Genomic DNA, 27,827 nt, shown 5'->3' on the forward strand with positions numbered 1-27,827 from the left:
TTATGGAGGCCCAGGATGCTTCGATAGCGGCCTTTAGCTCATCCAGAGTGTTGGGTCTTGAGTCTCTCAACGTTCTCTTCACAATATCCCACAGATTCTCTATGGGGTTCAGGTCAGGAGAGTTGGCAGGCCAATTGAGCACAGTGATACCATGGTCAGCAAACCATTTACCAGTGGTTTTGGCACTGTGAGCAGGTGCCAGGTCGTGCTGAAAATGAAATCTTCATCTCCATAAAGCTTTTCAGCAGATGGAAGCATGAAGTGCTCCAAAATCTCCTGATAGCTAGCTGCATTGACCCTGCCCTTGATAAAACACAGTGGACCAACACCGGCAGCTGACATGGCACTCCAGACCATCACTGACTGTGGGTACTTGACACTGGACTTCTGGCATTTTGGCATTTCCTTCTCCCCAGTCTTCCTCCAGACTCTGGCACCTTGATTCCCGAATGACATGCAGAATTTGCTTTCATCGGAAAAAAGTACTTTGGACCACTGAGCAACAGTCCAGTGCTGCTTCTCTGTAGCCTAGGTCAGATGCTTCTGCCGCTGTTTCTGGTTCAAAAGTGGCTTGACCTGGGGAATGCGGCACCTGTAGCCCATTTCCTGCACACGCCTGTGCACGGTGGCTCTGGATGTTTCTACTCCAGACTCAGTCCACTGCTTCCGCAGGTCCTCCAAGGTCTGGAATCGGCCCTTCTCCACAATCTTCCTCAGGGTCCGGTCACCTCTTCTCGTTGTGCAGCGTTTTCTGCCACACTTTTTCCTTCCCACAGACTTCCCACTGAGGTGCCTTGATACAGCACTCTGGGAACAGCCTATTCATTCAGAAATTTCTTTCTGTGTCTTACCCTCTTGCTTGAGGGTATCAATAGTGGCCTTCTGGACAGCAGTCAGGTCGGCAGTCTTACCCATGATTGGGGTTTTGAGTGATGAACCAGGCTGGGAGTTTTAAAGGCCTCAGGAATCTTTTGCAGGTGTTTAGAGTTAACTCGTTGATTCAGATGATTAGGTTCATAGCTCGTTTAGAGACCCTTTTAATGATATGCTAATTTTGTGAGATAGGAATTTTGGGTTTTCATGAGCTGTATGCCAAAATCATCCGTATTAAGACAATAAAAGACCTGAAATATTTCAGTTAGTGTGCAATGAATCTAAAATATATGAATGTTAAATTTTCATCATTACATTATGGAAAATAATGAACTTTATCACAATATGCTAATATTTTGAGAAGGACCTGTATTTGCCCTCTGAATCATGTCCGTACGCAGTGTTGATGAGACGCTCGCTAATGTCAGATGCTATGAAAAGAGGGTCTCTTTGTTTACATCCCAACCAGGCAGGATGCCTCGGCGGATATTATCAGCCTCACAACCCCCGGCGCTCTCGCTTCCTCTCCCTTTATGTCTTCGATTCAGTCCTGTTTACAAGCCAGCGGAGCAAAAGGGCTCACCGAGGATCAGGCTGTAATTAAAAAGTTTTCTGTCCCAAATCAATCTGGATTCTTTTCTTTTGCAGAATAACAGACAAGATTTAATTAAAAGAGATTACTACTTTATTATTACTTTGAGTTGACAGGATATTTGAAAAAAGAAAAAGCAGCTTATTATTTTTTTATTTCTCAACCCTCAGCCTCACTGATTTGGAAGTTTTTAATAAGAGGGCAGGCAGGATGTTTCTGTAAAAGTGTCTGTAATTGGCAAACAGATTTGCATTTGGTCCCGCGAGAGCGGGCTGTTTTAAGATTACTGTGGGTAGGAGGCTTGAAATAGACACCAGGTCCCAAGATTGTTGGAAGGATGGAGAATACAAGTGAGGAAATTTATAATCCAATAATGCATTGCCACCAGCCAAAAACAAACAAAAAAAACAGACCAGTTTGCAGAGTAGGCTGTAACAGAGACTGTTGACAGATACACAGATATTCTATATTGAGCTGCACCTCTCACTAAGTACATTTTACATTCATAAGTACCGTGTACTATTTTGTTCTTCATCCTTCTTTCTCTCCTCCACCCTTTCCTCCTTTTCTCCCCTTTTTCCCTTTTACACCATCTCTCTCTTTTTTGAGCTTCTTTTTTCCTTTTCATTTCAGTCTCCGTGTCCGTAACAATTGAAATATTCCCAAAGAAGTTTATAATAAAGTTTCTTTCATAAATATCAAGCAGAGCTTTAAAGCATTAGCTGTGATGCTCTGCTTGTGAAAGTAAATCTGTTGGGCAATTTCTTGGCACTCAGACAACAATTCTGAGCGATACTCTGCCAGACAAAAAGAAAAAAAAAACAGTTTGGAGAGCACATCATTTATGCATTACATGTTATCTGTATGTATACATTAACAGTGAGTGCATAAAAATAAATGTATATAAATCTTGTATCAGTTTCACTTTTTGAATTACTGAAATGACCTTTTTGATAAAACTCTTATTAAAATACATTTTTACTTTTCTACCTCATGTACTACTTCTTCATTTAAAGTCATACAATGGAAGACAACAGGAGAACTAAATGACTATAGCAGCACAATCATTTATTTTCCTAACTTCCTGACTTTTAGAAAGTACAAACTGCAGATGTCACATATCACTGCCTATTAATGCATTTAGTTACATTCAATCAGTGTGGTTAGATTAAAAGGTTGAGTTTACCTTAACAGAACACCATGCATAAATGAGAAATGTATCAAGGAGCCTGATCTAAAGATGAAGAAAATACAATTGTCTTTTAATTGGATTCTACACTAGTTATGAAAACTACGCTGGATTCCTGACAATAGATGGCCCTAACCGTTAATAGGGTAACTTCATCACAGGCTTCAGTGGTGCATGCTTATTTATCCATGGAACTGTTTTTCCTGTTTCTTCTGTGAAATCACTGCACTTTGAATGTTTCGTGTGCATCATGTGAGTTTATTGGGCGAGAAACACTGAGTGGTTTTGATCACAGCCAGCTAGTACACGGCCCAATGCGGACAAAACGAAATTGTTACCTTGAAGCCCACAGGGGCAGAAAGTACCAGCAGGACACAAAGCTTTGGATCAGCACAAACAAAAATGACATTGGCTGATTATGGTCTCCTCTGTGAGACCTCCTGCCAGCTTCAGCACAAAGGAAATTGAGATTTGTGGATTTCTGGAAAACTGGAGGGACAGCTTGGGTTTTTTATTCCTTTGCGTGTTTTTGACTGATTATAAGCCACATAAATTTTTATGGGGTGGAAATCCCGATGGGTGATCCTGTATTTTGTGGAACAGGGTGTGAGAATTATGTAAAGAACAAGGACAACTAGTTATAGCAGCCAATCAACAGCAAAACCAAATCCTAGATGAAATACTGCATTCTGTGCACTGAAATGACTCTAGCGTTACTGCTTTATTAGATTTATAGGCTCACGGTGAAGGAGAATATGCGAGTGCAGCATAGTTTCCTGTCATTTTGACATTCGGGACTGTTTCCCCCCCTTCTATAGGCCGGGTTATTGAATTATTTTCTGCTGTTTTATATAAAACGAGGTATGTGCATTATTTTTGCCTGTTTGTGTACTTAACTTCTTTCTTCATTTGGAAGCTCTGTCAAACCAAACCAAATGAGGGCCGAGGCAGAACAGTAAACTGACCATTAACTCAAATCACATAAACTCATATCAAGAGCTTTAAGCTGAATCCTTCAGTTCAGGGTGATGATCCATAGTCAGATATATGGAAAGCAGATACTTTCACACACTGCATAACAAGACAATGATTTTTTTTCCTCATCCTGACATTAAATCAGACTTAACTTCCTATTTTAGGTTAGTTAGGATTTGTTAAACAGAAAAATTTTATTTTATTTAATAAAATCCAAAACTATGAATACATTTCTTTAGTATCTGGTAGAATTGCTTTAAACTGTATGACTTGTCAAATGTTTTAAGTTTCCTTCCACAAGCTTCTTACGACAGTTTGCTGGAACGTTGGCCTATTCCTCTTCACAGAACTGGTGTAACTGAATCAGGTTAGTAGGCCACCTTGCTCACACCCACCTTTTCAACTCCACCCACACATTTTTTTCTTACACAGAGATCGGGGATTTGTAATGGCCACTAGAGGCTGACAATTTTTCGGGAGTCCCACGGGTCACGGGATTCCCACGGGAATCCCGCGGGACGGGAGACAGCATCAGTAAAGATCACATGAGGATAAAAAATTAACAGGAGCAGACGGGAGCGGAAATAGGACGGAAAATAAACTAGGATCAATTGTCCTTGGAAATGTAAAACTGAGACTTTGTTATAAACTTTAAGAAAAAAAAAACTTGGATCGACGCCACCATTGTGTAGTTTTTTTTTCCAAGAAGTCTATACTATAATGTGAGTCAAACGAACCACACGACCCACAAGCCAACAGTGCTTCTGATCGATGTTTTCCACCTGCGTTCAGGATGGAGGGAGCAAACGCAGGTGGAGAACTGGACGTGGTAAAATTGGATTTGTAACGTAAAGTCAGAAGTAAGGACTTATCTATTAAACTCATAGAGCTGACAGGAAAGTTGCAAATATTACCGAACTTCAGGAGAGTTGAATGTAGCGGTTTTAACACGCAGTATGATGCTTGTAAAACGTGTTTAGTTGTAATCAAGGACACCAGTGATTAAGGGACACTTGTAAAACAGATTCTGGATTAAATCAACCCTGCATCTCTTCATTCATCAAACCAAAAGTACCAACATGTGTCAAGTCTCATCTGACCAACAAAACTGCTGCATGTGCTCTAAAGATTTAAGAGGTAAGGTACGGAAGCCCGTGAGGGGACATGGGGAAATTTATTACTTCTGCGTCTCCACGCAATACTTTTGCGTTCGGCATTTTGGAGCAACAGCACAGATGACAAACTGCTCATAAAACAAACACTGATATGTCATTGATATGGTTTATTTGTCATATGCAGGTTAACACGCAGTAAACAATGCGATTAAATACTTAGGATAAGAAGAATCGTTCAAATCACGATAAAAACAAAAACACTAATGGCGTACAAAAAAAAGTACACATCATGCAGCAGTAATAAGGAAATAAAGTGTCACAGATGTGGTTTCGTGCAGTATTATTGTTCAGTAGTTTGTTTGACAGCTTGTGGATAAAAACTGTCTTTTAGTCTGATTTGAAGATAATTTTATTTAAGGCTGATTTCAAAATAAAACTCAATAAATCTCAAAATGGGTGTAGTGTTTGTTTCATATTTGCAGTTATCTGATTTGGAAACTATCCCACAAAGTATTGCGAGATAACACAAAGACTATTGCGTGAGAACGCAAAAAAGAAAAAAATACCCCCATGTCCCCTCGCGGACTCCGTATAGAAAGGCTTCATCAAGGGAAGATATTAAATAAATATGTTGTGAAATAGAAAAAAATTGAATGTACCGTTAAATGTACAATTTATTTAATACATCATTAAATATTAAGTGTACCACTAATTACGTCATGTCGTCTTTAAAATTATACGTAATTATTCGGTGGCACATTTAATTGCATAATAGTCCATTTCATGATATAATGGTACATTTATTGTTTCTAATGATGTATTAAATAATTAAATGGTACCTTTAATTTAATGGCACATTTAATGTTACATTTCTTTCATGTTACATTTACTTCACTTATGGGACATTCACAACATTTATTTATTTAATTATGATTTTATTGTATTAATTTTGTCCAGTTTGACCCTCCATTCTTGATGCCTGTATAGGAGATCATGTTAGAATTTGAATCAGGTGTTCTGGAGCAGACAAACATCTAAAACTAGCAGGGAAGGGGTCCCTGAGGACCAGGGCTGTGAACCATTGAGGTACAGTTTCTAAATTATGAAGGTTTTGCCTTTTTGTCCTTTTATTCAACAAGTACAGTTCTCTTACTAGGTGCATTTTTCTTTCGTTTCAGCAACTTGAAACATAAAAGTGATGTCATTGTTCAAAGGAAACAATCACTTAATAAATAAGTAAAATACAACTAGGTACATTTTGTTTATTCAACTAAGATAGGCATGGTCTGTTTCCTTGTTTGATATTTTATTATTTCTTCATTATTATTCTTTTTACTTTAACTGGCCTTTACTACAGCTAAAAACAGGGACCTAACTGGTCCTTCAAAGAAACAAATTGCCAAAAGACTAAATTAAGAAAACAAAAATGAGAGTGGCACAGGAGTGGGAGTCGTTCTGAATGGGAGCGGGATGGGAGTGGGAGTCAATTTACCAGGAGTGGGACGGGACAGGATTTTTTTCGTTATGCTGGCCTGGGATTGGGATGGGACAAGACATTTTTCTGTGGGAGCGGGATGGGACAGGAGAGAAAATCCACTCTCGTGTCACCCTCTAATGGCCACCCCAAAACACTTATTTTGTTGTCTTTAAGACACTTTCTAACTAATTTGCTGATATCAAGAGGGTAATCATCTATTTGGGAGACCGATTTGTGGCCTAGCATTAATTTCCAGACTGATGTCTTAAGATGTTGCTTCAAAATGTCCACAAAAAGTTCTTCCCCGATGAGGTCATCTGATTTGTGAAGTGCACCATTGCCCCCATAAAATGATGCTGCCAACCCGATACTAAACAGACAGGAAGGTGTTTTCAGGTTGCAAGCTTCCCCTTGTTCCTCCAAGTGCAAGGATAGTCATTACTGCTAAACACTTGGATTGCAGTTTCAAACCACAGGGCACATCTCAAAAATAAAGATCTCTGTCTCTGATGTCACTTGCAAACTGTAATGTGGCTTTTTATGTTACTTTTGGTTTAATGGCTTCTTCTTCACAGTGACCTTCCAGCCTTTGCTCTGGGTTGATTAACACGTTTTACACTAAAACATGTTCATCTCCAACAAAGAACATGTCTCCTTCTTAAATTGTATCATTGCTGCACATTACCATGGTGTTTATATTTTTGTATAATTGGTTGAACAGATTAACACACATTCAGGCATCTAGAAATTGAAACCAGGGAGAAACAAGACTTACCAAGGTTCACGTTTCTCTGTCCGCTAACCTGGGTGGTTTCCTTTGGTTTTCACATGATGTCACACAAGGAACCAGTGTGTTTGGGGTGTTGCCTTAAAATAAATCCAGGGTTGCAATACAAAATATATTAGCATTTAGCAAATAGAAATTATTTATTTAACCATCAAAGTGCAGAGGAGGCGTTTAGGCTATGCTACATGTATGGTAAATATATGGGAAGTAAAAATATTGATATATAATCAGACAACAGCTACAGTCAAACACTCCTTCATTTGGCTCGGACAGAGAAAAAAAGCAGTTGCAGCTAATTATTGTGGTCAAACGTCCAGGAGGTTCATTTGAGAGTGGTTGTTAATCATTTTTGTACTGATAGAGGACATACAAGAAAAATGATTTAAAAGTATTTTCTTACCTGATAAAGTTTATGCTCACAAACACCTGCTGTCTTCTTTATGGCCTGGATGTTGACTGTCCTCTTCTTTTATGTTTGGGTTGTTCTTTACTCTTAATCCAAGATAAAGTTTTTTGAAACTTTTGGACCAACCCATTACAACTTTAAAAGTAAATGATGACAACAACACTCAGGTAAACTCCACCCTAGCTACAGGTCCTTCTCAAAATATTAGCATATTGTGATAAAGTTCATTATTTTCCATAATGTCATGATGAAAATGTAACATTCATATATTTTAGATTCATTGCACACTAACTGAAATATTTCAGGTCTTTTATTGTCTTAATACGGATGATTTTGGCATACAGCTCATGAAAACCCAAAATTCCTATCTCACAAAATTAGCATATTTCATCCGACCAATAAAAGAAAAGTGTTTTTAATACAAAAAACGTCAACCTTCAAATAATCATGTACAGTTATGCACTCAATACTTGGTCGGGAATCCTTTGGCAGAAATGACTGCTTCAATGCGGCGTGGCATGGAGGCAATCAGCCTGTGGCACTGCTGAGGTCTTATGGAGGCCCAGGATGCTTCGATAGCGGCCTTTAGCTCATCCAGAGTGTTGGGTCTTGAGTCTCTCAACGTTCTCTTCACAATATCCCACAGATTCTCTATGGGGTTCAGGTCAGGAGAGTTGGCAGGCCAATTGAGCACAGTGATACCATGGTCAGTAAACCATTTACCAGTGGTTTTGGCACTGTGAGCAGGTGCCAGGTCGTGCTGAAAAATGAAATCTTCATCTCCATAAAGCTTTTCAGCAGATGGAAGCATGAAGTGCTCCAAAATCTCCTGCTAGCTAGCTGCATTGACCCTGCCCTTGATAAAACACAGTGGACCAACACCAGAAACAGAAATTTCTTTCTGTGTCTTACCCTCTTGCTTGAGGGTGTCAATAGTGGCCTTCTGGACAACAGTCAGGTCGGCAGTCTTACCCATGATTGGGGTTTTGAGTGATGAACCAGGCTGGGAGTTTTAAAGGCCTCAGGAATCTTTTGCAGGTGTTTAGAGTTAACTCGTTGATTCAGATGATTAGGTTCATAGCTCGTTTAGAGACCCTTTTAATGATATGCTAATTTTGTGAGATAGGAATTTTGGGTTTTCATGAGCTGTATGCCAAAATCATCCATATTAAGACAATAAAAGACCTGAAATATTTCAGTTAGTGTGCAATGAATCTAAAATATATGAATGTTAAATTTTAATCATGATATTATGGAAAATAATGAACTTTATCACAATATGCTAATATTTTGAGAAGGACCTGTACATTATAAATGTAACATGGTTTTCAGGATAAATGTTATTTAACAATCATTCCATCGCTCTTATCAAAACACACAGAATGTGTTCTGAATGGATGAAAATACTAATCTGGGTACTTACAGTATAAAGTACTTGGAACAGTATTTTCAGAGGTAAAAACCAAGGGAGGGAACATCAGTTGATCAGTTCCTTTTCTTTGTTTCAATTTAACATAAATAAAAATCTTCCTGATGCCTGCCTTTCAGCTCCCACCAACTACCTTTTACACAATTCCTATACGCAAACGCTGTCTGATATTTAGCTCCACCAACATACTTACGGCTCTTATTGTGAAGGTCTTAAGGAAGTTGTCTAGCTTAGTTTGCTAGCTTAATTTAATAAATTAGCCGTTTGTCAAACGGCGTCAGGCTGTTGAATTATTTTTGCCCGTCCTCTCGAATTTAAGTACACATTGTTCCATACTGCCGGTAATTCCAACTGGTAACAAGTTAAACAGAAACACCAGACTATCTTTAACACCGCAAACGTCTGTGTAGTAGTTAGCTTACTTAGTATTAGCCGCTGGACAGCTAACGGCTGGAGGAGGTTGATGTGTTGAGGACCAAAACTTCTTCATAAAACTGACATTGTGCTGATATAAAGTCCGGATTACTGCTATATTTAACACTCGGTGCAGTTCGGTGGTTAAATAGGCTCCGCTTTCCTTCCACTGCCCTCTGCTCCTGTCTGCGCCGACGCGCCAGGGATGATGCCTTTGAGGGACAATAGAAAGACGGAACTTTTAACACTATGGTAGGCGAATATGGTTTTAAAGGGGGCACATCATGCTATTAAATCCTTCCTTTTCCTATTTAAATCATTCAGATGTGGTCTGTATAAAGTGGAACCGCAATGCTTTGGTTTGAATTTGTCATTATTGTAGCTCCTCAAGCGTTCATTTTACTCATTTTTTAAGCTTCCTTTTTGTCTCGTTTTGCTGCGGTCTCTTTAAATGCAAATGAGGCACAATAAGGGGTTGTCCAGGAGCTAAAAGCGAGCGCACAGCGCTAACATTAGCAGGAGGCAAGAAGCTCTGCTATCAAAACAGCCAGTAAGTTCTATCAACACCTCAACAATCAAGCTTGCTGCCATTTTACCGTTATCTGCAGCTGACCTCTCTACTCTGTTCGTTGCTTCCATAGACAGAAACTGACCCCTCAGCCAGACGGAGCCTTCCGGCTAATCCTCCTTCATACTGGCCGAGGTTGCTGAAACACTCCTCCCTGAAAGTGCTTCTCGCAAACCCCATTGATGTCGGCACGTTTCCATGAAAAATAAAATTTCACCAGGCAGAGGTTCTGATCCTGGGGGACGGTGTAATGACTGGTGTGGGTTAATATACCTGACAACAGAACATTCAGATTTTTCCGCTTGCTGCTTCGGCATCCTTCAACTTGAACTACAAGAATACTGCGAGAAAGAAAATGGCGGATTCACTGGATTGGTTAGCCGGAAGTCCATGACCATCTTTAGAGGTTTGACAGAAAATGCTGTGACGTAACAGAACGAATCGTAATAGGAAATGGAAAAATCTGAACAGACTGACCAAATATGACCCAAAAAGCATCTAAATATATTATTGCAGGATCTGGAGTCACTAAACTCAAATTTTCTAGATTTTCAGAGACACCCAATAAACAAAAAACGTGTTTAAGAGCTAAAAAAGGGGATTTTGCATAATATGACCCCTTTAATACAAGTCTCATTCAGAAACTGTAATGCTAATTAAATATTACTACTTACTAAATATTAATTGTACTTTTCTTTTTACTGTGGCAATCCCTTCTAGAAAAGAGCTAGATTATGAAGTCAAAGGAAATGGAGGAAAATGTCTCAGGAAGAGCATAGATCTGAATTGCATAGAACGTGCCTTAGAGATGAACCCAGAATCTCTTTGCTTTGAAAGATAGTCACATTCATTTTATTGCTCACTTATCTTTACCTGTTCACTTGCTCCTAGCCTGCACTCACCTTTCTGATTAGATCATATTAATTGGAAAAGTGCTCAATTCATCCTTTTCATCGAAAAAGCAAACATTTGTTCCGAATATATTGTTTACTTGAAAAAAACAAGTTCTCGGTTCACAGCCATGGCCAGTGACGGGCTTCCTGGTAGCAAACACAACGTAATCTTCCATATATAGAAGTGCATATCTGGTTTTAAGGGCATGACTCAAAAGACTTTGTTTTAAAATTACTTCTCTGCTTTGATTCATTAGATGATTTTGGCACTTCAGGTTTCTGCAGGTACCCTTTACTTCCACTTTGATGACTCTGTTCAGCAGGAATGAAAAAAGCCAAGCTAATATAGAATACCAGGAAAGTTTTTAGATCTTCTCTGCAGACTAAAGTTTGATTTTTCCCCCCCATAAAAATCTGAAAAAGTTAGAATCAATTTTGCGGAGAAATCAGCTTACATCTTATTATAAAACACAGTAGCCATTGTTCAAGTAATGATTTTTTGCATGTCATAGACTCCACACCTCTTTGGTAACTTTCTTTAAGAAAAACTCCTTTACTTTGCTCTCAGACAGAGAGAAGCTGAGTCAATAACTGACTCCCAGCTTTTTATGAGCCTCTCGTTCCAATAATCCAAGAGAAGAGTCATCTCTGAGAGAGTGGCTCTTTGTATGAAGAGCCTTGCTCTTTTATTAAAAGTACTGCTGCCAAGTAAAAACATATTACCATGTTTCTTTTTATCTGCAACCTTAAAGCCATCCTTTATTATAAATACAATGACAGAAATAGAGCTCCTAAATAAGGAGAAACAAGTCAAGTCCCTGCATCAGTAACTAGGAATAAACTGGAAAATATTAGCATGATTGATGGGACACCAGATAACAGCTCACTGCATCTTTTTAAAAATACTTTATATTTAAAAGATAAAGGAAAAGTTATTAGAAAGAGAAATTGAATATCTGATGTAGATACTATCAGAAGTTTCATGACGCACCGAGCTGAACATTTCTTACAGTGTGTCCGTAGCTCGAGGTTATTTGCAGCTCAACAAAGATTAGCTAATGAGCCGACATGCTGTATCCCATTTTTCAAGGCCTCCAGCTGTTCAGAAGCGCAGATCAAATACTCTCCAGCTTCGCCTCGCCGTCATGATCTACAGAAGGCCAGGAGTGCCATTTCATGTGTGGCGGCACCACTACACTCAGCTGGTATGAGAGTGAAGCCGGACCTGGACTGAAGTCAGGAACTATCAAGTTGTACTAATTAGACTAGAAGGTAAAAATTCAGTAAGTTTATTTTAATTTAAATGTGAGTCACAACTTGTACAATTTCTCCTGGAATAAAAAGTTGTCCTACCATCTGGCTAACAGCCTCAGGTGTGTTCTTCACCTTTTTTTTAAGCTCAGAGACAAATAAAACCATCTGGAAACCAATTCTACACATTCGACTACTGTGATTACACCATGAAAATGATAAAAACATCAGAGACATGTAAAAAAATAGAACACTGGCAGATAAAACAAATATGACTGCTGGCTTCAGCGAAGAGTAAATCCATTATCACTGACAAACGTTCGTGTTTCTAGTTGGATGGCGATGTCAGCAGACACGATAAAACAAGATGGCCGCATAATTCTCGAGAATAGATTTTTATCACTTTAATGTTAAAGTGAGTGTATAGAAGTGAAAATAAAATGAAATCCTGCAACATGATCACAACATTGAGCTGGGTTAAAAAATGTACATGAAAATATAACTATGTAGTGACCATGAACCCTTCAAATCTGACCTTTCCACACTTTTTCACCAAAGCAAGGAACCTAAACTACAAGCCACACGCTTGGAAGCAAGATTTCACTGGTTTACTTTGTAGCAAGATAAAGATTTTTATTAGTATTATTATAAGTATTTGTTTACCAGAATACGTTTTTACAATCATGTTAAGGTATTGTGGTTATTCTTGCTTAGACTTTGTTTTCTTTTGGCCTTTTTGGGTCTAAAACTAAAACCAAGTCCTCCTTATCTACTGATAACATTCATCCAGCGATGGTCTGGTAGATCTCAATATAAACCTTCAGGTAATTTGAGAAAAAAATGGTACATATCAATGAAAGCAAAGCCAGACGATGCAGTAAATATGTCCCAAAATAGAATAGAATAATGTTTTCTGTAGAAAGGCATTGTGAAAAGATTTTTGATCTTTAGATTAGCCAAGCATTAGGATATTTACTACTGATGACAACTCCACAGAATCAAACTCCCAAAACATTCCTGGGAGCTCATCATTTAATGTTTGCAAAATCTCACATTTTAAAATCAAGGATACATTTCTGCATGTTTCCTCCGCTGTGGGACTTTATTTGGACTAAGACCCGGACAGGAGGCTTGGTCGTAAAGCCTGAGGTGTTTATTCGTTTTCTCTTCAGGAAATCTCCAGTGACTACTGCAGCCAGTTTACTACTACTCCATGAACGGCAGTTTCTGACTGAAGAATAAAGAAAAGATGGAAATTCGAGTGGGCAGTCAGGAAAATAAGATGCACAGTGTTCAGAGTGAATGCACAGAGCTGAGGGGATTGCGTTTACTGCAGTCAAGGTAAATAATAATAATTTAAGGGTGTGACACGTGTACGTAGGGTTTTTTGGGAGGGTGTACTTAATTTTTTATAATTCCTTTCATTTTGCTTTGTACTTTTTAACAAAAGACATGGCAGCATTTTTTGTGCGTTTTTGTTCACTTGGTTGGATTTATGTACTTTTACAAGCTAGTAAAGGCCCACTTTTTTTATACGGTGATTACCTTAAATTGATAGAGGGTGTACTTATTATTTAACATGACTGCCCAACTGATAGGACTAATTAGTAGTACAAATTCTGGGTCTGTGAAACTGAAAAACGTGTTCATATCATTAGCAAGAAGAGCCATTTGTATGAAAACCTAAACACATTTAAGTGGAAATTACTCTAACAGGATCTGCTGATTTTAGACACAAATACAATCCTCCTCAACCCTGCGCAGATGTTTCTTCTGCTCTCTTACCCCCAGTTTTTCAGTTGGTTTCTGCATTTGTTTCTCTGGCGACCATTCAACACATTCAGCAGAGCAGAAGAACAAAGCAAAACTCATACCAGCGCAAGTGTACACACAGCACACTTAGAAAGAATGCAAAGACCTCGGCACTAGCAGAAAAAAGACAAAAACCACTGCAGGTTTGTGTTTGTAGCAAACATCTGAGCTCAGCCGGAGAGACGAGAACATAAAAAATCAAAACAAGCTTGTTCTCCACAGGCCAACATTGTGTACACTGCATTGCATGCTGAGTCAATGAATACCTTTGAACTTTTGGGGGTTATTTTTTGCTCTTTTAGTATAAAAACATGTATTGTTGTACATAAAAAAGGCGTTTTAAAAGAGCAATCTTTCTCTTTCGTCGGTTTGTGTGCTTAATGCGGCACCAACGCAGTTTATGTTTACATTATTTCAATTCACAACAATGTAAAAACTTGTTTACAATTCAAAAAGAAAATACATCATTTTCAGGTTCAGTTTTGTGGGAAATATTTAATATACAATGAGACAGGAAGCTGAAAGGAAAAGTAGACACACCTGACTCTAAGAAAGGATAAATAACTAAAGAAGACATGGTGAATAAATTAATTCTGTGATATGAACATGTAATTAATATTAGTTGCGGGTGTGAACTTTCAGAAAACTGAACTTTACATTTAAAGGTGCTAAATCTTCCTCTGACTCGAACATCTCTGAATAGAAAGATTCATTTTGTTTTGCAACAGGGAATTTGAAAGGTAATGTAGCTACATCATGAGGCCAAATGTCTTGTATAGGCTCCCATGTTGGTTATCAACCCTTTGCACCTTCGTGCATCGTTCCTTTTTGTGTTGATCAAGGATGTGATCTCAAGACGTAGTTGTGGAGAGAACGATGTTGGGTTTAGGTAAACTCTATCTTTTTGATCAGAGTTAAAAACTTCAGCTAGATCTTTACCCACAACCTATATTTTAACATGAAAGGGATCTAGATTAATAAAACCAGTATGGTGACATAAATAACCACACAGATTGATGATGTCATATGTAGTGGAAAAATGATCTTTCGCTTCAAGATTATTTTTAAAATGCAGCTTCTCAGTTTTTGGAGTTGGATAAAATATTTTTCTGCACTTTGATATGAGAACTATATGAATGAGACATCTTGTAGATATGGTATAAAAGACCAGTTTTTTTTACATGTTATGACAGTTTTTTGATAAGGTACCAAAGTATCTGGATTAGCTTCAGAAAAATGAAAACCTATATATGTTTAGTTTATGCTACGATGATTCATAACTAGGGCTGTTAAAATAGATATTTTGATAAAATCAACACTAAAATTTTTTTATTAAAGATACTCGTTCGCATCAAAATCAGTACAAACAGAGCCATTTTCATCTCATCTGCATTTTTTCATCTGGAGCTGGAACACAATTTTGCACAACAGTGCTGCAAACACAGAAGGTCCTCCTCTTCCCTCCTTTGCAGAGGAGCACATGAACGATCATGGCTGAGAATCATAACAGTAAGCTGCTGCTGGAAGTTTAAAACACAGATAATATGGCAAGTACATCCAAAAAAGAGTTTATGCAACCCTTTTTAGTTAAAAACATTCTTTGGAGGAATTTTTCCCACGAGGCAGATGAGCAGGAAAGCCAAACACCAAAGAATGCCGATAAGCCCTCAGGCTAGCTGTGGTCGCGCTACAACCCTGGCGATGCATCTTAAAGAACGGTACTAATGTTTGAGAAGGAAGTAAAAAGGTCATTTAGTGCGAAATCTGCATCGTGCAACACTCTGTTCTACTACTGGTGCAAATGAATGCAGGATAATGTGGAACAGCAGACAGCTACATACCGTACCAAAGGTGAAGTGGTGCTATAACCAGCATAACCCTCCTCCATTACTCTGTTGTTCAGCTGTAAAGGAACTAGAGACTAATGTTTTAAATAATAAAATGGGTAAATGTTCAAACTGTGAACCCAGACTGAAGCTGACAATCAGAGCAGAAACTAGTCAGAACTTTTTACAACTTAATCTACTGATTCTGGTTGATGAGAAAAAAACATGATGCAAAATTACGAGAAACAGAAAGTCAATAGGGCTGCTGCTGAATACACTGGTACAGATCAGATCTCTATATACACTGTAAAAAATGTTTTGTATGGATCCTTGTTTATATAAAAAATCAATCCAAGGGCAATAAAGGATGTGAACACTACTACAGTGTGTTATCTTGTCTTCTCTTTTGCTATACAGGGAAATTATATTTTTCTAAACGGGTTTTGAACTGCCATCTACTGAAGGCAATTGTCTAAAGAAGACAAAGAGAATACTATCTTACTGTAATTAGCTATATTTTTCTTCTCTTGTGTGCTTCAAAAAAGGTTTCAGCAGAAGCGAAAACGGTACCAAGTATGTCAGTGTCATGACAACCCTATTCATAACACGTTCTCGCTGGAATATGTCCAATAAAAAGTTTCAATGAAACATCTTGGCGTAAAAAGGTCATCATAAGCTGGTTAAAGAAATATTTGCATGTTGTTCTTGAATTCAACAAACATTTTGTAATCCCAACCAAGTTTCCAAATAGTTGGAAAATGCAGCCATATTTACCTAAACAGAATTTTTGTGGGGGTGCACGGTGGCGCAGTTGGTAGCACTGTTGCCTTGCAGCAAGAAGGTCCTGGGTTCGACTCCTGCTCTTTCTGTGTGGATTTTGCATGTTGTCTTCGTGCATGCGTGGGTTCTCACCAGGTACTCCGGCTTCCTCCCACAGTCTTAGGTCAACTTCTCTCTAAATTGGCCTTAGGTGTGCATGGTTGTTTGTCTCTGTGTTGCCCTGTGATGGATTGGCGACCTATCCAGGGTGTACCCTGCCTCTACTTTGAAGACTGCTGGAGATAGACACCAGCTCCCATGACCCACTATGGAATAAGCGGTATAGAAGATGAATGAAAGAATAATTTGGACAATTCCAGCATACAGGCTTTTTCTTTCTTTGACCAAGATCTATGTTTGTCCTCCATCCTCAAACATGCCTAATCTTTAGTGAAGCGGTCATACACAGTTTCCATAAGACTGTATGTCTTAAAGTGACTACTCTTTTTAAACCCTCCACAGAAATCCTTTACAAACCGGTTCACATATCTAAAGAAAGATATTATTTGAACATGGAAAGTTTAAAAACCAGTAAAGATTACCAAAGAAAGGATTTTATTCTTTTACTGACCAACGCTGTACTTCGTGGCACATTTTTGACATGATAAAGGTAAATAGACTCTTGTCAAACACTTCTGGTTTTCGCCTGTTTTGAAAACAGATCCTTCTACCCCACATATCAGGTTTGTGTCCTGTAATGTGAATTTAAATGTTGCACATTTCCACAATAATGACCAGATAAAAATTTAGTTGTTTTAAGTGAAAATGTACAATGCAATTTAGAAAACATCCTTTCTTAAAATGGTGGCCACTCTCAGCCAAACATTAAACCTAACTTTGATCCTTTTAGCAGTTATTAAAGTTTTCCATAGCAAGAATGCTGTATTATTCCAGATTTAATGCCTCAGACTGCACTAGCAGGCTGCTTGGCAACTACACATAAAGGTGGCAAAGCGTTCAAACTTCTGTAAAGTATATCTTTACATCCCCAGTGAAGAATTTAGCGATAAATGCTGAAGATCATAAGAGAACTTTGAAACACATTTGTAATGACAAAAATATATTTTGGTGCATTCTGAAGATAAATATCCAAGTGTTTAAAAATTGAGCCGATACATCTTAAACTCCACAGGATCACATGATTGCCAAGTCAAGCTTTAACACATACACTTCAACACAATATTTGATCATCAAAAATCAAAGCTGTGACGCATGAAAGAAAGCATGTCCCTTCAAACAGTCAGATGTGAACATCTACAGTCGGAGGCGGGTGAAAGTCTTTGCATTCGCACACAAGGAAAGGTTTTTGAATCGGATAAAAACCAAACTAGAATCAGATCATGTAGCTTGTTGATGCCAAAGAAAGTTTGTCTGATGTGCTTCTTCTTGCCACGAGTGCATTGACATAAGGCACAGGCACAGTTCCTCTCTCTTATTAGAGTGGCTTACTTTATCTTTTTTACTTTTTCTTTTTTTAATCAGTGCAAGAAACAAGTAGGGGGACCACCACAGGGGTTCAGGCAGCTTATTTCTTTCTTTGTGGTTTAAAATAGTCAGTGATAACATCACTTTAATGTATTTTCTTTTGCCTCTGAACAGCCTGGTTAGGATTGTTTTCGTCGAAAAGCAAAATGAGAAAAACAGCCGCAGAGCAGCGACAGTATGCTAGTTTACATTAGATATTTACTAAAATTTAATTAGTTTGTTAGGATAAAACCTCAGAGCGTGAGTTCTATGTGCCATGTTGAACATAATAAATCGTTTTTTATGACTGGTTGATTAGGTTATTAATAGGGTTTGATTTATTTGCTCTTAAATGCTTGAGCTAAAGAACACATTTGGGACTGATGAAAAAATGAGGACAAATAAAACATAAATTTGAGAAAAACTAAAATACAACACGGCAACACTGACCAATATAAATTTTCAGTTAAACCTATGTAGAAAATGTGAGTGGATGTCAACTTAATAAAATTACATGCAAATACACTAAATAATATATATCTGTTGTCTGGCGATAAAAAATCCAAATAGCAATGACGTGATTAAGTGGTTTTAAGGATACAAAGTTTTGGCGAGCCAATGATTTCATATATACCTAGAAATCTGGGGCAATTAAAATCAATCAGGATCATCTCAAGGTAGACCCTTTCCAGGTTAGCCAAGGATTAGTTTTAGGCTATAAAGTAAAAACAGACTTTGTGAGAAAGTTCATAAACAGCCAAAGGACAAGTTAAAGATCCAAATGTGGGACCGGATGACTGATGTTGCATTTGCATTACATGTGTTCCTTTTTACATGTTTTTAAAATACAGTAGGTTAAGTTCTCACTGTAGAAAACCACTGCAATGCATTTTCACTTCAAACATGTCCAAGCCCTTGTGTTCAGTGTCGTTAGGTTTGACGATTGGAATAAAGTTCTGTTTTATGAATACTGAAAAGATAAATTATGTGAGTTGTAGTAAAGTAGAAAAGGAAAAAAAAAGAAGATTAAGAAAAGTAGAAGGCCTGTTGACAGGGGTGATCGCCCTAGTGAATCTGGCACTGACTGACTCCAGGGAAAAGGGGAACAGATCAGTGTCTTTTATAGCAGATCTCTGGGGAATTTCCTCTCCATGTCTGTCAGTTGTTATATTTTGAGTGTTTGCTGTGTTCATTTGCTTTTAATAAATACCTTTGTCATGTGAGTTATTTAGAGTCAAGCCAGTACATTACAAACATCAACCTTATTTATAGTTGTCTCTGAGAAGATTTTTCAAAAGAGAGAGCAAAAGGTGCCATTCTGTCCTTCTGTATTAAAAAGTTGTTAAAACCTGTAACTTTTAGAGTCTTGTGGATGTTAGGGAAAAAATATATGTTCAGACTGAAATTTTGGCACCTGTCAGAGACCTTAAAGAAAACTTGTCTTTATTGACTTTTTAAACACATCAGTTGAACCTAAGGTTAAAGTGTTTGTGATTGAAAATTGATGTTTATTTGTTTGTCCGTTGGCTCTGGCAGTCTTTGTATTCACCATGGATCAGTCCTAGAGGCAGACAGCGTTTGTACATTGGCCTGCTCTGCGTGTCACTTTTTTTCTCAATATCTTATAGTTATACAAAATCCTAGAGTAGTAGTCCTAGAGGCAGACGTTGTTGCTGATCTGGCAGGTTGATCCAGCGCCAGCCAGAGACAGGAAAAGTCTCCCGTTAGGACAAACACAAACTTCATAGACAGTCTGCCTGGTCCCTGAGGACGAGGAGCTGGTGGAGGCTTTCCCTTCTGGCAGCCTCATCAGGCGGATCCTCCGAGCGTCCAGAGAGATCTGAGGTGGACGGAGAGAAAACAGGTGAGACTTTAGACAATGGTTTAGACAACAGGAAAAACTAGGCTGACAATTTTGTTAAACATAGTTACAGTTACAGTCATAAGTTCACATGCACATCACACTTCACATTATTGTTTTAATAATTTACTGCAATAGTTTGTTGTATAATAATTCTGCCTTGAAACAGAAAAGGTCAAAATGTGTCACTAACATCTCCAAATTGATATCAAACTAATGTCCATGATGAGTTGATGGAAATTTAAAACAGAAAGGCTGTCAAAATGATCTCAGTTTGGAGAATCAGAAATAGATAATCATGGACAAGTCAAGCGAACAGCTATTTTGAACAGGAAAGGAGACATCAAGTACAGAATGTATTTTTGGCTCATTCAAGAGCAAAATTTCACTACCCGGGACAAATTAAACCTCCAAATATTTGCAGTACTTTGAGCAGACAACTTTTTAGATTACTTTTTGAAACAAAATAATGCTTGCTTTAAACTCCTGGACAATATATTAGCATGGGTTTTATCTGTGCAAATGTAAAGGGATTGGACAATGAAACTGAAACACCTGGTTTTAGACCACAATCATTTATTAGTATGGTGTAGGGCCTCCTTTTGCGGCCAATACAGCGTGAATTCGTCTTGGGAATGACATATACAAGTCCTGCACAGTGGTCAGAGGGATTTTAAGCCATTCTTCTTGCAGGATAGTGGCCAGGTCACTACGTGATACTGGTGGAGGAAAACGTTTCCTGACTCGCTCCTCCAAAACACCCCAAAGTGGCTCAATAATATTTAGATCTGGTGACTGTGCAGGCCATGGGAGATGTTCAACTTCACTTTCATGTTCATCAAACCAATCTTTCACCAGTCTTGCTGTGTGTATTGGTGCATTGTCATCCTGATACACGGCACCACCTTCAGGATACAATGTTTGAACCATTGGATGCACATGGTCCTCAAGAATGGTTCAGTAGTCCATGGCAATGACGCGCCCATCTAGCACAAGTATTGGGCCAAGGGAATGCCATGATATGGCAGCCCAAACCATCACTGATCCACCCCCATGCTTCACTCTGAGCATGCAACAGTCTGGGTGGTACGCTTCTTTGGGGCTTCTCCACACCGTAACTCTGGGATGTGGGGAAAACAGTAAAGGTGGACTCATCAGAGAACAATACATGTTTCACATTGTTCACAGCCCAAGATTTGCGCTCCTTGCACCATTGAAACTGACGTTTGGCATAGGCATGAGTGACCAAAGGTTTGGCTATAGCAGCCTGGCCGTGTATATTGACCCTGTGGAGCTCCTGATGGACAGTTCTGGTGGAAACAGGAGAGTTGAGGTGCACATTTAATTCTGCCGTGATTTGGGCAGCCGTGGTTTTATGTTTTTTGGATACAATCCGGGTTAGCACCTGAACATCCCTTTCAGACAGCTTCCTCTTGCGTCCACAGTTAATCCTGTTGGATGTGGTTCGTCCTTCTTGGTGGTATGCTGACATTACCCTGGATACCGTGGCTCTTGATACATCACAAAGACTTGCTGTCTTGGTCACAGATGCGCCAGCAAGACGTGCACCAACAATTTATCCTCTTTTGAACTCTGGTATGTCACCCATAATGCTGTGTGCATTTCAATATTTTGATCAAAACTGTGCTCTTACCCTGCTAATTGAACCTTCACACTCTGCTCTTACTGGTGCAATGTGCAATCAATGAAGACTGACTACCAGGCTGGTCCAATTTAGCCATGAAACCTCCCACACTAAAATGACAGGTGTTTCAGTTTCATTGTGTCAAGAGCAGCTCATTCAAAGCAGGTTTTGCAACGTTCTATCTCTAAATTTGGAACAGCGTCAGGAATGCGTGCCACAACCTGAAGGAGACTATGTGCTGTGCATGCCGTGACCCACAGCGCGCTGGCAGCATTCACAACAAACGCTACAGTGGCTTAAGTCCAAAAAGGCATATCTTTCCTGTGGTTGGGGCAGATCGAGGCCGGTTCATATTTACACCAGAAGCAAACCGCACCAGAGCCCGTTTGGAAGACTGAGACCACCTCAAAATGCTGGTGTCAGTCTGGTGGTTTGGTCCAGAGCAGGGTTCACTTGAACCCTGGTCATACCTGCTCATACCTGGACAAAAGGTCCGGACAAGGGAGGAAACGCACTCGGGTCCATTTAAAGCGGACCAACATGGCAGGTGTGAATGCACCTTTAGTGTCAGGATTGCTGTCTAATGACTGATATTAGTGGTGTCCTGACATGTGTCCATTCCTTTTTGCATCTCCATTTCTCCACGTGTTTAATATTTATTTCTACATTTAATTTAATCATTCTGACATCTATGGTGTGGATGTGGGGGACTTGGTATCACTATTGCCTTGCAGCAAGAAGGTCCTCAGTTCTGGCTGGAGGTCTTTCTGCATGGGTTAGGCTTATTATTTTGGTATTTTCTGAATTGCACTGGAGTTTGCTCCAATAACCATGATTCACATAAGTGTGTTTATATTTTAACAAATATTTGTTGGATAAAAATCCAAAACAGTCAATCCCACAATCGCCTGCAGTTTACTGCTGGTTATTTCTCCAGAGCAAAAACTCTGGGAAAAAACCAGCTTGGTCTGCTTCCCTCCCTTTACAAACACATTTACTCATAACTCATTTTATCTCCCACATTGATTGGAACAAAATATCTTTCTCACTCAGCGGAGTAAAAAAAAAAAAAAAAAAACACTGCTGCATGAATCCAATCTCTCTTCCCTGTCCTCCTCCTTCTCGGTCTCCTTGGGCTCATGCCAGGCCGGTGTTTTACTGGCCACAGGGAGGAGGAGCTCTCCAGCCATTAAAAAAAAAAGAGTTAAAGGAGCTATTACCAGGAACTCGGGGGAGGCATCGTCACGAAATGACCTGGAACCCTTTTTAAAGCTGATTCTCAGCTGATGTCCTCAGACAGCTGCTGCTGAACAAATCCTTCCACCACAAGGGGCAGATAGACCAGGGCTTTCTGGGAAATTGTGGGTCCAGGAGGGTAAGAGTATATGTAGATAAGCTTTGTAAAGCATTAATCTAACTAGAATATTTTATTTTTGGCAAACAAAACAATTTTATTATCTCTGTCTTAGTCATTGCACTGGATAATTCACACTTATTTTTTGCATTCACACTGAAATACTAACACAGCAAGAACAAGGAGAGAAAAAAATACCTCTTGAATATAAAAATAGAAAATTTGTCAATGAATCAGATCTAAAATGTAAATTCTCATCATATGCTTTAAATTTAAAACAGATAATTCCATATATATTATCTATTATCTGAAGAGCAACGCATAATGGAAGCACCGCAGATCATCTTGTCAACTGTATCACATCAATGAGATCACAAACCCTAAAGGCTGCTTCCTCTGCAGGACGGATGGAGTTCAGCCATTTAAGAAGAGCTCAGAGTAGAGTCACTGCTTCTCCACATTACAAGGACAAAGTTGAGGTGGTTTGATGCTTTCTGGATACCTTCTCGGGGATGGATGGATGGATGGATGGTTCATCAATTATGTTTTTGGTTGATAATTTGTTTGCATCCAACATGCATCGTCTATAATTTGTTGGCTCATTGTGTCTGTCTGGACCTTCTGAGCTCTGTGTATAAAGCGTCAGTGTTTAGATCTGATGCAGCACTCGGTTTCAGTCCAGATTCAGTCTTTGTAATAAACTTGGAGAATCTCAGAGAAACTTGTTGTTCCAGAGTCTGTCTAGACATCCTGCTGCCTGTTAATGAGCAGTGTTTCCGATAATTCCAGTATCTGACCGTGTGGCCCATCAGCAGATAATAGCCAAAACCTTTCTGTAATTGCAGTGGCAGCTCCTGAGGACATGGAGGCGTCGCTGTAAGACAAAGGTTTGACAAATGGACATTTGCAGGACTAATGGAGTGTGAGAGCACTGTTCTAATTATGTGCTCTGTTCACAGTAAGTTCCACATTTCATCTATGAGCACACATCTGTGACAGCACAGAGAAGCCATGGTGCAGGCCAGGCCTCCGAGCACAGCACTGCTTTTAATTGGACCAAACTGGATCCAGGGTCACCTTCATAATAACCTCCACCGCTCCCGTTCGTCTCATATCAACAGTCAGTTCTAATACAGCAAGCTGTTTTTGTGGGAAACTTTTAAATACTTTCTTCCTCTAATCCTTCAGCGTTGATTTTAACAGATCTGACACGAGACAACTGCTGCGATGTACAGAGGGAAATCCTTTTATCAGCACAGCAGCCGACCGTGATGAACGCCACGGCTGATGGGTGTAACGAATCACCGGATGGTTGGAGGAACTTAGGAGCACAAAGGAAAACGATGGGTGGATAAGCAAAAATAGGAGAGAAAGATGATAAAGAAGCAACATTAAAGACATAAAGAGGAAAAGATGGATGAAAAATAAATAATTATTAGCATATAAAGATTTGACTTTGTTATTGAAGGATTGGTTTAAAGAGGGAGGAAAGAAAGGGGGAGACAATCAACTTTTGCTCCTAGTTTTTCTGCTATTGTTCACTCCTGGTGGATGTCCAGCATGCAGGAAAACTGCCAGTGGCCATCTTAATAATGCCAGCCTGTGTTGGCTCAGAGAGCTAAATATTGTTTGTGTTGGTTGCTAAAAATAAGTTTGGACAGAAGGAATATTAAAGTGAGTTGAAGCCAGATGACAAGAACAGTTAATTTTTCCACTTGGTGCAACAGATTGGGAGGTTATTCCCTCAACAGAAAGCCTAACCGACCTCACTGTGCTGCTCAGATCCTGGACTGGTTAGGGGGGATGATTTGACGGAATATAGTCAAATGAAAGAATAGGACACCATGTTCAGAACAGAAAAGAAAAAGTCAAGTATTCATTAAACAAAACAAATGATGTTGTGTATTCTGAGAAAACTACCTCCCTAATGAGTGTTTTCGTCTTTTAATGAAATAACCTTAGTGAGAGCCTTCTTGTAGCAATCTACCAGTCTGAGATCAGTCTGAGTAAAGCTTGCTTCTCTCCTCACTTTCAGTTGTGTGATGCTTGAAATTTATTGCATGTTCATCTCATAATGTCTCACTGAAATTAAGATCTGGGCTTTGACTTGGCCCAGAACGTTTCATCTCTTAATTCTCAGCCAGTCCTTGGTGGATTTACTGGTAATCTTTGGGTCATCTTCATATTTCAGGGTACAGTTCTGCTTCAGGTCAAGTTTTTTTTTAACAGATAATCTCACGTTTTCCTCCAGTACCATTTGATACATTGTAGAGATCATGAAGGATTATATGATGGTGAGCTGACTAGTTCTTGCTGCAGCACAGTGCCCCCAAACCATGATGCTTCCACCTCCATGCATCACAGTTGGTATGAGGTTCTTTACCTAAAATGTTGTATTTGGTTTTTACCAAACCTGTCCTCTGTTCTGGTTCAGTTTCAGACTAATGTGTCCAAAGAGCACCATTCCACAAGTTCAGTACTTTGTCTAAGTTCTAAGTTCTGGCCTTAATGTTTCTTTCATGCTCTTTGAGCAAATTTCCTCCCTGCACACCTCATATAAAGTTAAACATGTTCAGTTCCTTTCGGACTGTACAGGGATTCACTTTTATCTCAACTGCAGCAAGAGTCTGTTGTAGGTCCGCTGGTTACATTTTAGGGTTTTCATCTACTTATTTTAACATCTCGCGGTCTGCTTTAAGGGTGAACTTGCTTGCATGAGCAGAACTAGGCACGTTGGCAGTGGCTTTGAATGTCCTCCTCCTTTTAGACTGTTATCTTTAAAGTAGAAGGAGTGATTTCAAATTATTTTGAGATCTCTTTAACTCCCTTGCTAGACCTATTAGCTGCTATAATCATGTTTCTGAAAGCCAAGGACAGGTCTTTATATCTCACCATGGTTTTCACCCTCTCTCTAACAGTCTGGAGCCAACCAAACTAAACGTCTGAGGTTTAAACAGGGCAAACCTTGTTTTTAATTGTATGCTTAATAATAATGTTCTTATGTGCACCGATGTGATACGCCTGTGTATAGATTAAGTCACTTTAAGTGGGAACAAATGTGTGGGTGTCCTAATTTAATCCTCACTAGAAATGTATTTATTTTTTAATCAAATTTTACAAAAAAATTAAAAAAGGTTGTTTAAGTTTTTATTGTTCATTTATTTGATTTGAATTTTTCAGTGTAAAAAATATCCATGTGCTCAAATATAGATATTTGAGTACCGTATTTTCCGCACTATAAGGCGCACCTTCAATGAATGGCCTATTTTAGAACGTTTTTCATATATAGGGCGCACCGGATTATAAGGCGCATAGAATAGAAGCTACTGCAGTCAAACGTTTGACTGGGGTTGCGTTATGCATCCACTAGATGGAGCTGTGCTAAAGAGAATGTCAACAAAACAGTCAGATAAGTCAGTCAGTCAAACTTTATTAATACACTACAAACCAGCGTTCTGATAACTCCATTCACTCTCATGGTAAGGTCTCCTCTACATAGAATTATATTGAATAGAGCCAACCGCACGTTAGGAATGCATTGGAGTCTATGAAGTTGAAGTTCAAATTAAACGTTAGTTAAAACGTGAAAGGGAACTTTTCCCTGATTCAGTAAACACGTAAAAGAAACAGTTTGATGCACTAAATCAAACGTTAGTACTGTTAACCTTTCCTGTTTCTGTCCCCTGACCGTAGTCTGATGACACAGGGGAGACGCTTTCTCCAGGGCCGAAGTTACTAGTTTCCTCGGGGTTAACTCCCTCACTCATACGTTGCTGAGTTGAGCATGAAGAAACAGCATCAAAACATTGAGTTGTTGACGAGATTCGGGGTTCTTTTTAATGACTTTGCAGCACGTAAAAACACAGGGCTTACAGACTCATACACCGCTGCTCCGGTCGCCGTCTCTACCCACCCCACACACACAATAATACCGACGTCACTCCTTCACTCTTGATTCTCAGCTACGGCAGCACACAGCGCCACCTCTGTCCGGAGGAGTAATGTCAACATCTTCCATACACACACACGAAACATACACCCCACACACTGAGCTTCTAATTACATATAGTTCAGGCAATTCCTGCAACAGTACATTCAAACGTTATACACACACAAGTGGAGTTTTTTTTCAGACTGTTTTTCTAGCATGAGACCACGTGGGTCAAAAATAGGGCACTTTTATAGCAACCTAAACAGAGAAATTAAATCAGTCGCCTTCAAAGTAAAAGTAATTTTCTAAAATAATTTTAATTGGCCACTTTGGGCCAGTCCATGACTTCTTTGTAGGCTACAGGCTGTAAAACTCCCAGGTCTGGTTTTAGGAGAGGGATGTCTGCTCCTCTCTCCTGAACCTGCTGGCAGCTCGGCCTGACTCATGTTAGGGAATGAAAAAACTCAGAAGGATGAATGATTAATCTCGAATCTTATCTGTTTACTTATAAGAAGAGAAGCAAATCATTGACCTTGATGACCCTATTAGTGTGATTGTTCTGATTACAACTTATAGGCATATTGCTTCCAACTATGTTTAAAACTGAGGAGCTCTCTTCAAGAAACAAGAGAAGAAGTTCAGCTGTCTTCTACTAAGCACTGTGGACTGTCATGCCCTGAATGACTCAGAATTTACACCAGTGTATGAAGAGGAAGCTGATTTAGCTGCATCCTGCCGGGAGAAGTGCTGAGAATGTTGTTTTACTTGTCGTTCAAGTTTTTTTTATGTAGTCAATGGTCCTAGCATCCAAACAGCCCAAAAGTCAGTTTGGAAGTTGACCCACCTCTCCATCTTTGGACTCCAGCCGCAGCTCGTTCCTGCAGATGGCCTGAATGTCTCCAGCCTCGGCGAGGATCTGGATTCCTTTCGGGGCCTCCATCAATAAAGAGCGAGTGGGAGACTCCAATCTGGAAGAACACAACTCTGTTAGAAATCATAACCTCTGATCTCTGAACAGGTTCAAGCTCATCTAATCAAAATCCTTGCATTTATCTGATTTATCTACAACACAAAGCAACAGGTGAAGCTTGAGCATTTAGCTCAAGTTACCATGGTGACAGACTCAGGTAAGACCTATAACCACCT

General features: G+C 39.2%; 2 protein-coding genes and 3 long non-coding RNA genes across 6 annotated transcripts in view; 3 read left to right on the forward strand and 2 right to left on the reverse strand.

Moving 5' to 3' along the window:
* Window positions 1-9,437, reverse strand: part of si:dkeyp-23e4.3 (rho GTPase-activating protein 7) — a 193,214-nt gene extending 183,777 nt beyond the window's left edge. For both annotated transcript variants that reach the window (XM_047378659.1, XM_047378658.1), the window contains exons 1-3: window positions 9,266-9,437; window positions 7,409-7,549; window positions 6,997-7,088 (exon numbers count right to left, since the gene is read on the reverse strand). The gene's annotated coding sequence lies outside the window, so the exon portion shown is untranslated. The remainder of the gene's footprint in view (window positions 1-6,996; window positions 7,089-7,408; window positions 7,550-9,265) is intronic.
* On the forward strand, window positions 9,376-10,089 carry LOC124876134. The gene is made up of 3 exons (XR_007040228.1): window positions 9,376-9,509; window positions 9,720-9,807; window positions 9,899-10,089. It is a non-coding gene; the product is annotated as an uncharacterized LOC124876134 (long non-coding RNA).
* Window positions 10,090-10,098: 9 nt separating this feature from the next.
* Window positions 10,099-12,073, forward strand: LOC124876138. The gene is made up of 2 exons (XR_007040232.1): window positions 10,099-10,231; window positions 11,809-12,073. It is a non-coding gene; the product is annotated as an uncharacterized LOC124876138 (long non-coding RNA).
* A 4,885-nt stretch (window positions 12,074-16,958) lies between these two features.
* sgcd (sarcoglycan, delta (dystrophin-associated glycoprotein)) overlaps window positions 16,959-27,827 on the reverse strand; it is a 200,995-nt gene continuing 190,126 nt past the window's right edge. The window contains exons 7-8 of the mRNA XM_047378662.1: window positions 27,526-27,649; window positions 16,959-19,730 (exon numbers count right to left, since the gene is read on the reverse strand). Coding sequence (XP_047234618.1) covers window positions 19,545-19,730; window positions 27,526-27,649 — 310 coding nt within the window. The 3' untranslated portion in view covers window positions 16,959-19,544. The remainder of the gene's footprint in view (window positions 19,731-27,525; window positions 27,650-27,827) is intronic.
* On the forward strand, window positions 23,554-24,348 carry LOC124876137. The gene is made up of 3 exons (XR_007040231.1): window positions 23,554-23,637; window positions 23,710-23,870; window positions 23,954-24,348. It is a non-coding gene; the product is annotated as an uncharacterized LOC124876137 (long non-coding RNA).

This window comes from Girardinichthys multiradiatus, chromosome 11, assembly GCF_021462225.1.
Source record: "Girardinichthys multiradiatus isolate DD_20200921_A chromosome 11, DD_fGirMul_XY1, whole genome shotgun sequence".
Lineage (NCBI taxonomy): Eukaryota > Metazoa > Chordata > Actinopteri > Cyprinodontiformes > Goodeidae > Girardinichthys > Girardinichthys multiradiatus.